We start from the raw sequence: 17,225 nt of genomic DNA on the forward strand, positions 1-17,225 counted from the left end.
GTTCTCTCAGTGTCTTCATTGTTGACAGTCACAGGGGCTTATTTTGCAGTCTTCAAATCAGATATGACTGACAGGATAAATTGAAGGCACCAACAAGAATATTTCAGTTTCAGTCATTTATAAGAATATTTAAGGAGATCCTTATAAATGAAACTTAAACTCATATCAAATAATGTACTGGGCTTTTAGTCTTATAAGCCCCTTTTCTAAATAGCTCCCTGACTTTTAGTAAAAGTTCCATTTTACCTGGGTTGATATTTTAATCCAAGCTGTGCTTCATAGAAAGATGGGTTGCTAAATTAATGAATATGCCATTGAACTCAAACGATTGAGTTGTCTGACGGGTCACGTTAAACATTATGATTTTTCAGTATAACCATGTTTATTTCAAAACAGATTTATACCTTTAAGAGTACACATATTGGAATTTTTTTTCAGTTTTATGTGAGAAAAAAACAATTTTGCCTTAAGATCACCAAGGGGGCAGTAAAAGGAGGAAAAAAATACTGGATGTGAAGAAAGACTGTTGGTAAACACATCTGCTGCAATTCCTAAGGCAACAGCCCTTGTCAAGAGCCATTATTTATTCGTGTTTTAGTTCGAAGTTTAGAAATTGCCACTGTGCTCTGTGAAATGCTTAACACATTGAAAACTGATACTATGATAAACCTGTAGCCAATTTACCTTAAAATATAACAAATGCCTCTTGATCTGTAGGTAATACAGCAGCCACATTACTGTTTCTGCATGAGAAGGGAGGATGGTAGAAAGGTTCATGAAACTTTAATGTTTGAAAGTAATGAATATATTTACCTGCTGCAAAAAGCATGACAGCAACAGGTCTGTAGAAGCGCCTTCGAGATCCCACGCAGATGGAAATCAAACCCACCAGGAATGCAATGAGAATGATGGCAGCACCGCCCAAGAGTAAAGCCAGAGTAGCAATCTGCCAATCTGGAAAGAAAAAAGAAAGGCATTGCTTTTTTCAAGCAGTACACTATGCTCAGCCGCAGTCACCTTGCTGCAGCTAAATAGACGTGATTTTACTGCATACCAAGCATCCTTTGGGATTTGAGATGTTTTGCAACAAAAATTACTACAAATGTCCTTATTCAGAAAAGTCTCCTACACTAAGCTAAACACAGTTGGGTTTTTTTAAAAATCTTTTTTATCCATGTACCCAAATCTCACTTATCCTTCCAGACCCACCTTGAAATCTTCGCTAAGCACAGTTTTTAGACCACAGGTTTGCCATGCTTTTCTTCCAAGGACTCTATTAAGCATTCATGCTAAATTGGTGCCCCCTGCACAACCTATTGTCATTATTATTATTATTTAATTTTCTATTGAACTGTAAAGTTCACAAATCATAAGTATAGAAAGTAGAGGACTTGATGAATTTCATGTATATTTACACACCCACGTAACCACCACCCAGATTAAGATAGAGAACATTTCTATCACCCAGAAAGTTCCCTCATGCCCCTCCCGAGTCAATTATCACCCTTCTACCCAGGCTACGAACCAACATTATTTACGTATTAGATTTGCCTTTTCTTAAACTTTATATAAATGGTATCAATTCTTTGATGTCTGGCTTTTAAGTCTGTATTTATTTTCTGTCTGGCTTTTATGTCTCTGATATTCAACCACGTTGATGCATGTGGCTGTAGTACATACTCTTTTTTTTATTGCTGTGCTTTCTTAGAAAGCCTTCCTTTGCACACACACACGAAAAACCCAACTTTTTAATTGCCTTTCTCTCCCTCCCCCGCCCCCAAGTAAAACAACTCCCCCAGCAAATTAGCATCAGGAAGATTTGTTGTTTGTTTTTTCCTCTTCTCTTTCCTTTCATTCTAATCTTACTGTTGTATTTACCACCATAGGGATGGTTTCTGAAAGTAAGTATTCCCAGGGTGCCAGAATGGACTCTAAGTGGCTCCTTGGCTCCTTTCTTCATTCACACGCGTTAACAGTAAGCATATACTAACCACTTACTATGTGCAGGCTTCTGTACAGATACTTTGAGTCTCCCATGCCCTGAATGAAACCGAAACCTCACTGAAATGTATTTGTTATTTCTTATAAAATAAAGATTTAGAAAGAATATGACACAAAACTGGCCCATTTTCCATTTTATAAGAGTAGAATGTTCTCTAAGAAGTAAAGTGAATATATAAAAGCACTATCCAGCTTAGGAAGCATCACAGAAAATGACACTGTGGAGAACATTCTTTCGTGGGTTTTGTTTCAAAGTCCCAGGCTGCCTCTTCTGGTCCTCACTTTAATGTATGTGCAAGAAATAAAAATAGACTTTAACCCATGGTTAAATTGCAATGCAGTCTATCCAAAGTCAAGAACTCATGATATTTTGATGCTGCACTCTGAAATTATCCCTCCAGACAGCTCCCAAAGTGCATTCTTTACCACTGCAGGATAAGGGACAAGTAGAGGAACCTACAATGCCCTAAGATTTCCTTCTTTTATTCACACTTGTATAACCCTGCCTCAAGCATCCTCTTCCACATCCTCTCCTCCTAATAAATTCTGGAAATACAGCTGGCACTGAACTAGAAATCGCACAGCATTCAATAAACAAACAAACAAGGGAGAAAACAGAACAAGTCCATACTCCTTAAAATATAAAGATGAATCACAAGAAAGTGGAGAGCATTTTTTTATGCCATCTATTTGTAACAAAGCAATATAACTTCAAACAAAAGTATATCTGGCTTTCAACTAGAGTTTAAAAGGATAGCCATACTGTGGGGTTTTTTTGTTGTTGTTCCATAAAAGCATGTAGCTTTGAATTAAAAAAACAAAAGAACAATCCTTACATTTGGAAGTCTCTAAATTTTTTGAAAAAGTTTATGCATAGCACAATTTTATTGCACTTTAACATAATAAAAATCCTTCTGAAAAGTTATAAGTTGAAATTTCTGAATAATAAATCAAATTTTCATTATATCTAAATGTTTGAGGTACAAAAAAAATAATAATAAAATCAATCCATCCAGACATCGATCAAATTCCTGGAGGCTTTAAGAGCCAATGCTGAACATTTTCTTGTTGGAGTATTACTTTCATAAAATGAGTATTGCTTTTAGCAACTTACTCCAATTTATTTTAAATGAATAAGAATTTTGAAAGTATCAATTTTGTTTAAATCAAGATACAACTTATTCACTCACTTTAAAAATATCTTAAAAATAAAAGCACAAGATTGCTTTTTTCCAATCAGCTCTTTCACATAGCCCAAAAGGCATAAAATGCCATACATTTGACTATTTCTACTTTTCAATCCAAAATAAAACAGGAATTTTGATCAATTTTCTCTACTTTAAATATCCTCAAAGAATAGCTAAAATATATGTATTTATTTGCATTTTGTAAAGAACAAGACTAAGAAAAAAATTGGCAAACTTTCCCTCTAAAGGGCCAGATATTAAATATTTTCGGCTTTGTGAGTCATGGTCTCTGTTGCAACTACTCAAGTCTGCCGTGTTGTGTGAAAACAGCCCTAGGCAGTATGTAAATAAAAGGAGCATGGTTGTGTCCCAATAAAACTTTATCTACAAAAACAAGTGGTGGTCTGTCAGGCAATAGTTTGCTGACCCCTGGTCTATACCTCATCTATATCTATATCTATATCTATATCTATCTATCTATCTGTCTATCATCTATCTATTGATTGATTGATAGAATGTGTTTTTTTTAAATTTATTTATTTATTTTTGGCTGCATTGGGTCTTCGTTGCTGTGAGCAGGGGGGCTACTCTTCGTTGCAGTGCGCAGGCTTCTCATTGCAGTGGCTTCTCTTGCAGAGCATGGGCTCTAGGCACATGGGCTTCAGTAGTTGTGGCACATGGGCTCAGTAGTTGTGGCTCGTGGGCTCTAGAGCACAGGCTCAGTAGTTGTGGCACACAGGCTTAGTTGCTCCTCGGCATGTGGGATCTTCCCAGACCAGGGATCAAACCCGTGTCCCCTGCACTGGCAGGGGGATTCTTAACTACTGCGCCCCGCAAGGAAGTCCTCATGTACCATTTTAAAATGTTGAATTTTCTTTTAGGTAAAGGCCTCTCAGACAATAATAATTTCATAATGAAGTCAATTTGATTAATGAGTAATACAGGAGTGGAAAGTGATGCATATCCAGCATAACAATAGAAAACTGCAAAAAAAAAATCCTAATTTCACATGTTGAATTTCCTTAAAATAGTAATACTTTATTTCATACCGAAAGCCAATAAAATGCAATAGAAGCTACAGGAGAATAACAAGTATTAAAAGGGACTAGAACCTAATTAGGAGGGGAACCTCTTGTAGCAAAGGAAATAGTTCTAAAAAGTAGATGAATACAACCAGTTCTGATTTTCTTCTATATGTCCTGTATTTAATTTTAAGTATTGAGGCTGTGGCTAATGAGAAAGTCACTTTAGACATAAAGTCAAAAAGGAGCACCAGTCACCAGCATCTCCACAGTTATGATATTGCTACCCTTCCCTTTGGTCCACAACCATAGCTATGCCTGCTCAAACAGAAAAGCCATTTTATTTTCCAAGAGACTAGAATTGGGCCACATATGTCTGCCACTGTCCTGGCCAGAAGCTGGGGCTTAGACTGAAGTATTGAGGCTATATCTCTGGTGGACGGTGCCAAGTTTCGGGATTGCTGTCATTATACCCATTTGGAATGATTCACTTGGGCAGGTTGCCCAGGACCAAAGCTTTAACTCGCTGACCAGTTGAACATCAATCAGTAAGCTGAAAAAGCAGTTTGAAATGGCTACCATAGTCAAGGAGGCTCAGGGTAGTTTTCAAGGTTCAGCACTAGGCACATTGGAGCTGAGAACAGTGCACGTGGCATTGTGTCTCTTTCAGTAAACAGCAACAGAATCCACTGTCCAAATATTAGGACCTGCCTCACAGATGAGTTAAAGCCAGGGACTATGCAGATAGGTCTGATACCATTTTCCTCTTTCTTACTGAACAAGACTAGGAGATGGGGAATAAAACAAGTCAAAAATACTTTTATAGATACCTACTAATGGCCATTAAAATAATAGGCTGGGATTCATGTTTACAAAGACATGTATTTACTTATCTACCAAATGTAGATTTAACAAGAATATATACATATAAAATATTTTGCTATATACTACAGGACTCGGGCAATTTTACATTAATACTATAATAAATGACTGGAAAACTATACATGAATCGTTTTTTCCAATAGAAGGTTTGCATGCCACAAATACTTGCTATCCCATATTCAGTGTTTGCAAAACAAAATGTCATAAAATTCTCAATTTTCAGCTCCATTTCTTCAAAAAAAACATCATTTTAAGTTCTCATAATTTGTTAATTTCTATATCAATCTTAGTCCCCCAATTTTATAGCCCTCACAGTATTTAATCAGATGAAGTGTTAAGAGTCCTTAGAGATTTATTACTCGGCATTAGTTTTATACATTTCTATAAATGATATACTGATACTGTAGTGGAGCAGTGAACGTAAACCAGCTCTGCAGAACATCAGTGGCCATGGTTCTGTTTTACACACTGCAGTGCTCTGCACAAGTAAAATTGCTCATTGTTCAAAGTTGGGCCACCTGATTTGAAATCTGAGTTTGGTTTCTAAGACCTGAGAGAACAAGTGATAATAGGTTTGGAGGAAATAATGTACAACCTTGGTCCATAAACTGGTTAGGTCTCAAGTGGGCTGGGAGGGATGTTTTGGATCCGGAAATGAAACCTGAAATGAGGCTGGCATAGTATCTGTCAGGTTCCACTTAAGAGTATTTTGGCAAAACTGACACAGTGACACACCGGATGCATTGGAACTGTACCTACAAAAGCCAAGGCTAAAGATAAGTATGTGCTTCCCTATGACAGCTTTCTCTAACAGAAAAAAGATAAAAGAAAAAAGGAAAAAAATAATTAAAATAAATAAATATATATAGATAAAAGACAAACACACAATGTTATACTTTCCCCCGCAGCTACAGAACAAAAATTGGGCAGTCCATATGTCAAAACATCAAGTCCAACATTAATGTGCAACTCAGGAACTAAATTCAAATCCTCTTTCTAAGTATTTTTATTAGCGGGTGCCACAGTTTCCAATGTCTATAAATGCTTTAGTATTCTGCAGAATTGTGCTGACTTACTTTACAATCTAATACATGAGACTGGCCTGAAATTGCTACTGCATTATGAAAATTCTATGGGCCACATTATAACTGCCAAATTGGAGAATTCACATTCCCTTGGGGAATTCACGGTCAAAATTTACTTCCGATTTTCAGGAAAAGCAAAATCTAAATGATGATACATTTTCCACACTTTTGAGCCAAGGTCAGTGTACCACACCAGTGCCTAAAGCTTTCCTCCACCCGTCTCATTTCAAAACCTTTAACTCATCAGACACTGGCTAATTTATTTACCTCTGCAGGTATTGTTTATACGCTGAGATTAGTTCTACTGTATGTAAATCCTTGAGCACACAATTGTCACTTCTTCTAGGAAATTAGATATAATTAAAAAGCAATGAAGAAATACATTTTTAACCTTATAAATTCAAGTCCCACAGCAGGAGTGGGTGGTACTTCCCCGAGTGTATTCTAATATTTTAATGCACAATTCTCACTATTCCTATAATTCTCATCAGAAAGTAAAATATTGATTTTCATAACTTTTATAATCACACTGAAATGTGCCAGAAAGGCACTTATATTTTTACCTTTGGATTCTCCAAAAGAATATTCACCAAAATGATATCCATAACTGCAATCAAAATCATTCACTACTCAACCTAGAAGAGTAATCTTTTCTGTCATCTTGACGCTATCTCACAAGCCATCCACAAGTTCTCCTTAAAGTTACTCTGCATGTGGCAGATGAAGTGGAAAATCGGAACCGTTTGTGAGTGAGTTTAAACTTAGTTTTCTTGGCTAAGTTGCATCCTGACCTAAATCCGTCAGCATTGCGTTAATTTTCCACTGTTCCATGGGATACAGACACAAGCAAAGGCAGCCAAAAGAAGAATCCGGATTCTAATTTCAATAATTAAAATGACCATCTCCTTTTTCAAACAACTAATATCAAAACTAACATTCACATGCAAACAAATATTTATGGCAAACAACTACGTCTTTCATAAAATGACAAACAGTATAGACACTGTGTACACCGAGCTGCACACAGTCAAGTGGAATGTCAGAGAAGCACCTACTATAAAACCCATGTTAAGTTGGCAACAATATGATTTAAGTCTCACTCTTTAGGCCCATTTATGGATAAAAAAATGTGTCAGAAATACAGCGCCAACCTGATTTTAAGCACATAAATTACCCCAGGTAACCATCCAAATACATAATGCAACAATTTTAATGACCAAAGTGCAGGTCAATTTTACCAAAATTTTGGAAAATTCTGGGGGTCCAAGAGTGCCAAACAGGTTATTAATTTTCAATCCATGACAATTTCATTCAAGACTTCTGAGTTGTTTTGTGTTGATGTTTGAAGAACACACATACTTTTTTCTTTACAAATAAAGGGGCACTTTAGCTGCTTCACAGAATTCTATCACAGAAAATTTGGGGAAATGTAATTTATCATCTAAACACCATAACATAGTGTTTTTTTCCCCAAATAAAACCATTGTATACACTGCTTAGCCAAAGCCCTGCTATTAAAGTATGTTTCAGTATTTAGACAAAAAAGAAAGACACCATCACTGCTAATGGCTGCTGTTTCTTACCAAGTATTATATTAAAGATTTCGTTAGCATTTGATGGTAACTAGTATTATCTAATGGGTACTGGTATTTCTCAATAGTAATTCCTAATCATAGTACATATATAAACTTGTGATGTGTTTGTTACATCAAACATTGTTCTTCTCTACTCTTTGGAAAAAACCTAAGAAGGTTACAATTTGGAAAACTTGGTTATTTGGAAAAACGAGAAGAAAACCCATGCCAAGACTAGGAGTGGGTGACCTGCCTCTAAGCAACTAAAAAGCTTTTGTGATGGGTTTAGCGTAGCTAATAATAAAGAGCAGATGGAAGGCAGCCAGCCAGTCACCCACGATCAGTATTAAAACACCCCCCAGTAAATATGGAGGGATAAATTTGGCAAGCTAGTGCCCCCACCAGTTCCCTGTTAGCAAGCTTCTTTAGATGAGAGCCCTTCTTCTACCCCCCTGCAGAAGGTGAATTTATATTTATTTCCTCCTTTATAGTACTTCGTACATTTGTATTATTTCATTAATTTGTTTAAAAGAAACTTTCATTCATCACCTTGCTCTCACCACCAGAATGACTAGCTGATTTTGTACCAGGACAATGCTTACTCCCTGCTAGGAAATCAATGAATATGTTTCAATGAAGTTAACTACTTGGATACATACGAGAAGATAGAAAAAGGCCTCCTGGGACATTTCTATCTCTCTTTAAGTCACCTACTAGTGCTAGGAAAAGACTCCAGGTTGCCTTCACAAAGCACTATGCATTATGATGAACATTTGGTTTCAGGACCATAAAACATGACAGAAATAAAACTCCTTCTGATGGAAATTTGAGTCCTTTTGTGGATGTGCCTTTTCATGCATAGAGAATATGTGACTCGGAGTCCCAACTTCTATTTTTTTAACATCTTTTTGCCTAATACGCATATATTTTGAAAAGATGATCAATATTTGTGACCTTATCTTGAAACATGGCTCATTAAAACTATCATTTTAAATCTCACAACAGTTAATAAGCTGGTAGAGATAAAAATGATCTAGATATTTTTTTCCTGGTTTTCTGGAAACCATGGATGCTTCATTTTTGTAGGGGTTATTGTTTGTTTAGTTTTGTTTTGTTTTATTAATAGGAGTCTTTGGTGCCAAAGGCAAGACTACAATAGAACAGAAAATTGATGGTCTACTTATGTCTCAAAATCCCAAACAAATATAGGAGCAAAAAAGGGTAAGGAAGGTGTCCTTGTCTAATTTTCAAGGGAGATGATCCAATACTTTAAAAAGACTGGTAAGATTTAACTGTCCATGCCTTTGACATGTGAGGATGAAATTCTGCTTAAGGAAAAATCTGTCTCATAAATAAGTGTATCTTAAAAAAAAATAATAAAGCCAGAACGCAATAATAAGTGTTTTTTGTTTTTGTTTTAATCTTTATTTATTTTTTGGCTGTGTCGGGAATCCACTGCTGCGTGTGGGCTTTCTCTAGTTGCAGCGAGCGGGGGCTACTCTTCATTGCAGTGCGCGCGCTTCTCACTGTGGTGGCTTCTCTTGTTGTGAAGCATGGGCTCTAGGCGCGCAGGCTTCAGTAGTTGCAGCACACGGGCTCAGTAGTTGTGGCATGTGGGCTCTAGGGCGCATGGGCTTCAGTAGTTGTGGTGCGCAGGCTCAGTAATTGTGGCGCATGGGCTTAGTTGCTCCGCAGCATGTGGGATCTTCCCGGACCAGGGAGCGAACCTGTGTCCCCTGCATAGGCAGGCTGATTCTTAACCACTGTGTCACCAGGGAAGTCCCCCAGAATGCAGTAATAAGTTGATAGGAAAAATCAGTCTCTTGATAAATAAATGTATCTTTAAAAAAAAAATAAAGTCAGAATGCAGTAATAAGTTGATCCAGTGAAATTTATATGCATATAATCAAGTTAAGAAACTTACATGGCTGGCTTCCACAGACTTTTGGAAGTGTTTTTCAACTTAAAATCAAGCAGTTGTTTTAAAGAACCCTATCATAGAGAAACTTAAAGAAAAAGAAGTTTTCATTGATTTTTAAGGACTAGCCACGGTAACAATGTAAAATTTGATGATAAAAAACATCTAAAACTTAATGGACTTGTCAACATAAATGAGTCTATTTGAAGACTCTTTAAATTCTATGGGAAATCAAATCTTGGATGATAAATAATCTTCTAAAAAGTAGACAGCTGTTTCACATGCAGTCCTTAACTTCTTCATCGAAAATTCCATACATGATAGTATTCAACAATCCTTCAAATACCAAGAGATAGTTATCTGCAATATTACTGGAAATTCTGAAAACCCACCCTGCAAAAATACTATGGCTAAGTACAATCTCTCTATTGAGTCTTTAATATTCTGTCTTGCCTTATTTTTCTTGTCCATGCAATAAATTTAATCGGGCAGGATTATTTTTTAAAATCTTTTCTACTCCAAATGTGCTGTGATTCTGTGACTCAACATATGGGCAATTATCAAGAGAAGAATCATGTTATTAAAGTAATGAAAAAACAAGCAAACAAAAAACATCCCTGCAATTCTCATACCTTTCTAGCACTACAAAACTTGGCTCCTGTATGGAATTGTTACATTTTAGTGTTCATGTACAAACCATCTTGTCAGACTCATACAAAACCTTCTAAGAAAGGCTAAAATTTTATCATGAAGTAGCAAATTAAGAGTTCAGATTCTTAATCAGTTTGATCCTTGATCATTTGAGACTATAATCCAAAAATGACCTAAGGTTGAATATATAGAGAGAAAAACGTTCTCTATTTTGTAGACAGGTTAAGTTTTTGAGGTCATTTGATTCCAAATCTAGAGTAATCCCATACAAGCGACTAATCATTAAAGCCATGTGTTGGTTGAGGGCAGTTTTTGCCCCAGCCAAATGTTATTTATACAATTGATTCAAAGTTCTTAAAGAAAGAAGCTATGTAGTTGTCTTGGTTCTTCAGAGGCAATAAAGAAAGAATGCAGATTTCCGGCTAGACTCCAGTGTCAGACTATACTTGCACATGTGGCCCAAGAGCATTTCCTATCCTACATGCTCTTCTACAATGTGACCTTGCCACTGCTCCATCAAGAAGTAGAGCCCAATTCTCCTCCCCTGGAATCTGGACTATACATATGGCTCCTCTGTGATTTCCCAGGCTGCTTTAGACAGAGACTGGTTCTCTTTGAACCCTTGCTCTCAGCAAAACTACTCATCCTGTAAGAAAAGAAGTCCAACTATGCTGAGACCATCATGCTAGAAAGGCCAGTCCCAGCTGAGTCCAGCCTCCCAGCTATTCCCAACAATAAGTCAAACCCCATGAAACCATTTGGAAGAAGATCCTGCAGTTCCAGATGTTCTAGTTTCCAGCCATTCAAATCACCCTCAGCTCCAGCTCCACACATCCTGGAGCAGAGACAAGCCATCCTCATTATGCCCTATCTGAATTCCTGACCCACAAAAGTCATGAGCATAAAAAAATAACTGTCATTTGACACCACTAACTTTGGGGTTGGTTTGTTTTCCAGCATTAATAACTGGAACACTCTTGGAGAAAACCTGTCCCTACCACTGATTGAGAAGTTGGTAAACTTACAGAAATACCTGGTCTCCTCAATAATATATGGAGATAACATTAGCTAAACTGCACGTTTATTCAACACTGGGAATAATAGAGATGTCTGGCCTGGAGTAGTACTGAATAAAAGGTAGCTATTAGACAATAAATTTGTGATCATGATTTACCAAGAGCACTGTTAAATGCTGGGAAGTACATATCAAAATTTAAATTTGAGACTAACAACACACTTCATCATTCAATGCAAAAAAAGTTTACCACTTAAGGAGGAAAAAGTCCTCAATTATTGAAAAAAATTATCACTTTGGGTTTGCTTCTCTGAATATATAAGGAAGAAATGCAACCCTAATAAGCAGGTATGTTTGCATATTTAATCTTCATGACAAATCATCTGATGACAGTAAGCTGTATGAGGTCATATGATTGGTAAGTGGTCAAGTTCAGGGCAGTTTGAATCCAAAGCCTCATATATTCTTCACAACACTACTCTGCCCTCCTAGAGGATTATGTTATAATTTATCAGAGTTCATAAAGAAGTTTACTGTGATATTTAGGTAATATAATCCAGGGACTTATTTTGGAGCACCTAAAATCCTTTTCACTAATATATCCAGTAGTACTTTGCGGTCTCACTAAGTGGGCTTAGTATTAAACAGAAACCTGAAAGTGATTCTTCAAATTTATTCCTGACAGCGGGCAAAATCTATTGCTTGAGATATGCTTTTGTTTGTTTTGGTTTTGTTTTGAAAGGTTTTATGAAAGGCCAGGCTTCTCACATATTCATCAAATCCCTTAGCTGACAAAGATTGATCTAAATGGCTCCCTGGAGATTACAATCATTCTACAAATGTGAACAAAAGAGGAATTATATCTGCCCACAGATTAAAATGTCCTTTGTAAAAATCAATCTGGGGAACTTCAGAGTCTTAGGAGACCTTAAAAGGAAATCATCATCAAGATCTTTAAATGTTATACTGGGTTTTCTCTGGATTATTAATCAAGAAAGTTTTGGTGCTAAGTGCTGCTCTTTGAATAATTTTCCACCAGTCTACGCTGTATAGGTTAAAAAAAATTCCATTTGTTCTACTTCTGTTCTTTCTTAGGAAACCAGAATAGAGTATAACTGTTGTGACCTCCAGGCTTGCTGAGTTATTTGTAAACATGCATCAATATCAACTCATTTCAAGCAACAAGCTGAACTTTCCGTGGAGTAAATCACATTGCAAAGTTTTCCAATGAAATTACGTTTCCCAATTAAGATATGGATTCAAAATATGCACAGATGATACACATCTGAACTCAGAATCACTGTATCTCAGATTTTCTAAGATTTGCAGGTGTTTAGGCAGTTCCGTTTATCTTAAACTACCACCCAAGACAGGTTTTCTTATAATGCCTTTTAAAGTGGATTTTTATATCACAGTTTTTAAAAAATGAGCTACATACAAAGCACTCTTAAAAGAACCCCTTGTCAACTGAAAATAATAATATTCACCTGTTATTAGCCTACAGCACACTGCCATTTCAAAACTGCCAGTGACTCGTTACAAATGCAGCTATTTTTAGGACAGTGCACTAATGTTAATATTCCTTGAAAAAGGAACCAACTATTTAATCAAGTATTTTGTGGATGGAAAGCTGGATAAATGCCACTTGTTATATCCCAAAATTACTCTCAGTAAATTGTGTTCATTTGGCCATCTGCACACCCTTACATTTTGCTTAGTCAGTAAATAACACAGACGTCAAAAAAGCAATCTGATTTATATGAAATAGCTACGTATTTATAAATTTTAAAGAAGAAGTATAAAATTACCCTAGAGGTTATACAGTACATTTGAAGTCAAGTTTAGGGTGTCAGCTTTCTATATACACTTGAGTAATCCTATTTGTACTAAGGATTCTCTTATAATTGCTATGGCTGTGAAACCCTGTAATTATATTCTAGGAAAAAAGTTATCAAAACTAAATGCGACTAAGCAAAAGTCTAAAACATTACTATCATTTAAAAATAATATTTAAGATGTATTAAAAGGCTGCCAAAATCATCCTTAGAAATTCTGTGGCCAGCAGCCATGTGAGTACTTCCTATTCTAAACTTCCTAACAAGCATACTTAATTAATTTATTTTTTTCCTGTTTCCACCGCGAATGACAGTCTATTAGCCATTTTCTCCTTTGTCTTTTTGGGAAATTTACAGCTTAAGGATGAATGCCTGGATAGTCCCCCATACACTGAATTGGGACACCGGAGAAAAGCATTACAGTTGACTGACACCCGGATTACTGGTTCGTACTAGAAGTGCTGACGCAACCTACAATACACCAGGACACAAAAGGAATGGTTCTGCTGCTTTTGCTTAAAACCATAAAACAGGTTATAAGCGGCAAACGATGCACATTTGGTACCAAAATTAAAATGCGGCTTTAAAAATAATGGCTGAGGGGAAAGTTTCCCTAGGAACTGGGCCTAAGTAGGACATATTGTCATCGGTAGAAACATTCCTGAAATTTCCCTTCTGTATTTACAAGCTTGCCTCTTCACGGCAGTTTCAATTCTAATTAAGACAAAGGTTTTTAATTAAGCCCTGAAGATGCTGGTAAAGGGCCTTCAGTAAAACTGTCCTTGGTGGTTCCTCCTGAGGTAATTCATTTCGAGACAAAGAAGTGGATCTCTTAAAATCTTCAGAGAAGACATTTCCCTCCCTGCTTTCTGCTATTCAACACAGCAAACAGACTGAGAAAAGCTGCCTGCCCTTTGGAACGGGCAAGGAAAACATTGTTCGTTTCACTTCAAGCTTCCCCCTTGTTTCAGAATACTGGTGCACAGAAGCTTCAAGTGCACCAAACACTGTAAGAAAATAGACTTTGTAAAGTGGGGAGATGAGCGATTTTCCAGATTTTGTTTCCTTTCCTCCTGCATCCTCCCCGTCCACCACCACCTTGGGGAGGAAGAATGAACTGCTACTACATAAAGAAAGTCAATAACTTGTTCCAGATAGCCTCCAACAAAACCATTTCCACCAGCCCAATTTGCTTCTGAAGCGTACTTTTTCTAGGAGGAAAACTATTTTATTTTCAGGAACGCAACAAGAAATAAATGCTGCAGTATGAGTTTCAGCAAGAAGGTAGAATAACGGGTTTAGAAGAAAAAATCAGAAGCTGTACCAGCCTCCGATTTTTACCTTGCAGAGTCCTATTACAACTATATTTGCATTAAGCTTGTGCTTAGAGAGGAAAAAAGCAAAGATAAATGGGTATGGAGGCAATGAAGGAAAGATTAGCAAACACTGCAGACGCGCCACAAACTCGAGCTGGCTTCTCCCCATTCCCCACATTCCTGGCCGAGAGAAAAGGATACGGGCCTGAAAAGAAAATGGGAGTTGAAGCTTGTTTCTCCTACCTATCTGAAAAGTCTTTATGCAATCAGGGGGCTATTATTTCAGGAGACAGAGAGAAAGGGGCAAAAGATTCACGTTGCTAAGGAGACGTGCTGGAGCTGGCATTCCTACATAAATTTCCATTTCTATTGGAGAGGGGAAAGAAAGCATATTTTCTCCAAAGTTTATTTGGATCCCCTGGTTACTGAAGAAAGGCATTTTACCAATTTATTTTATCTTTAGTTGTAAACAACCAACCCTGAAAGAATTAAAAGACCTAAATGTTGACCTCCCGCTGCCAACCAGTCCCCTCCACAGTAAATTAAGCAACAAAGACGAAATCCTTCAATAGAAATTTTGAGGTAATATCAAAGAAAAAGCCTTTTGTAAACAGACAAATTTATGGAAGAAACTAAACCAAGTGCACTAATTTCTTTTATAACAAGAAACCAAAGACAAAAGCAAATCTGATTTTTGTGGCTCTTTGTCCTATTTCAACTTGCCTGGAACTTGACACGTTTCCAGTAAGGCTTTATAAATAGTCCCAGAGAAGACAGGGAACTGTCACGAAGGAATTTAATGAGTTTCTCAGGGGTGCGCGTGTAAGTGTATAAAATCACAGCCTGGTCTTCTGCCTTTTATTCCCCTTTCTCTGCACTGACACCAGCAGCTCAAGAATCAAGATTAGCGAGGAATAGGGGTTTGCAGCAAGAAATCGGAAGTTGTCAGATTTCTGCTAAGGGCGTAACATTGGGAGGGCAGGGGAAGGCAACCGGGGCTCAAGGAGAGAGTAAAGTGTTTGTAAAGGCCCTCCGTGACTACCTAATTCTCCGTCGTCCACCCCATCCCTTTGCTGTTTCCAGGGCTGGCTGAATAAGCCACAACTTTCCAGGCATCTGTGAGTACCTCATGCAGAAGAGCAAGAAAGATCTGGAGGACTGAAGAGGCATCTGGAGTGGGAAAGAAAGAAGAGCAACTCTCAACCAAGGACGGCGTCACCAAAAAAGGCAAGGAAATTAAAGCCTGTCCCTCTCCCAACTCTTCACATCGCTCAAAAATTTAAGGAACTAAAATCCAAACCGAAACTCACGGGAAAACCCAGGTAAAGTGGAGTAGAACAGACAGAAACGGGGGCACTCAGAGGTAAACTCAGGCACATTCCTCCTTGAGAGAGAAGTGGGGAAGGCAGACAGAACCCACAGCATCCTGATGGGAGTTGGGGCGCTTTTGCTTGTGTCTTTTTTAACGCGGGTGTGGAAGGCGTTGCATTTTCAACACAGCCACATGGTTCTCGCCTTAAATGATAACAATTACCCAAAATAGCATACGTGTTACTCCAGAGCCCGAGGAATGGCCACGGGAGGAGAGGGCGTGGGACATTGTACTGGGTTTGGCGACCGGGATTGGGGAGAGGTGAGGGGTGGAGATCAGGGAGTTGGCTGGAGCCCGAGGATCCGCGAAGGGCCAGGATGGAGGGGGCGGACTAGGGTGGGGGGACACACAAGGAGAGGCGGGTAGAGGCGGTAGCTGTCCAGGCAGCGGGGCGCGGGGAGGTCCGGGGCGGGAGGCAGGGGTCGCGGCGCGCCGGGCCCTCACCGCTGCTGAGTGTGGACTCGCAGTGCCAGATGTCCAAGCTGGCGGGTTTCCGGCAGGACTCCCACAGGGACAGGTAGTACTGGTGGTCGGCCGTGACCCAGGCCGGGCTCAGCACGGCCCCCAGGTCCAGACACAGTGCCAGGAAGATGCACACCAGCCCGACCAGCTTCAGCGGGGTCAGCACCGACACGCGCACCTCCTCCATGCCGCTGCCCGCCGAAGCCATGTCCCGGGCGCCGCAGCCGGCCCGCCCCGCCGGAGACTAGGATGCCAGGCGGGTCCGGAGAGCCGGGAGCCCGACCTCCCACGGAGGGAAGCAGCCGAGCCGCCGCGCGCGTGGACTCGCTCCCTCGGGGATCCGCGCGCTTTCCGCCGCGCCACGAAGGTGGATCTGAGGGGCGGCCGGCCGGGGACCGGGTCGTAGGTAGCCGCAGCGACGCCGTTCCCGCCGTGGACCTTCGCCGCCGGCCCCGCGCAGCGCTCTGCCCGCGCCCGCTCCGCCCCGGCGCTGCCCCGCTCGCTCGCTCCGCCCCGGCCCCTCCCCGGCTGCGGGAGGCGGTGCCGAGCGGGGAGGGGCAGCGGTCAGCACCCGGGCCGACGTCAGGCTCCGGCTCCTGGCTCCAGGCTCCCGGCGCGAGAGGCTTGCGGCCGCCCCACCCCTGCCCGCTGCGCGCGGAATGGGTCCGCTCTCTCTCTGCCCACCGTGCGCTGTGCGCGCGCATTGAGTCCTCTACCCTAGTGTGCTGCGCCCACATAGCCCCATGCGAGCCCTCCGCCCCAGAACCGCTGCGCGGGGCAATTCCTCGAAGCTGCCTGGCCCCCGGCCCCGCCCCTGGCCGCGCTCGCTCCGGGGTCGCCTGGCTTCCCGCCCCCACCCCCTCCCGTCACGTGGATTTCCTTTTCTTAGCGAGCTGGGGTGGGTC

At 39.8% G+C, this 17,225-nt stretch overlaps 1 protein-coding gene across 1 annotated transcript in view; it reads right to left on the minus strand.

The window, feature by feature from the left end:
- The window catches only part of TMEM47 (transmembrane protein 47), a 29,137-nt gene extending 12,609 nt beyond the window's left edge, over positions 1-16,528 (minus strand). The window contains exons 1-2 of the mRNA XM_004285507.3: positions 16,303-16,528; positions 814-954 (exon numbers count right to left, since the gene is read on the minus strand). Of these exons, the coding sequence (XP_004285555.1) occupies positions 814-954; positions 16,303-16,528 (367 nt within the window). The remainder of the gene's footprint in view (positions 1-813; positions 955-16,302) is intronic.
- Between the last annotated feature and the right edge of the window lie 697 nt (positions 16,529-17,225).

Source organism: Orcinus orca, chromosome X, assembly GCF_937001465.1.
Source record: "Orcinus orca chromosome X, mOrcOrc1.1, whole genome shotgun sequence".
NCBI classification, from domain to species: Eukaryota; Metazoa; Chordata; class Mammalia; order Artiodactyla; family Delphinidae; genus Orcinus; species Orcinus orca.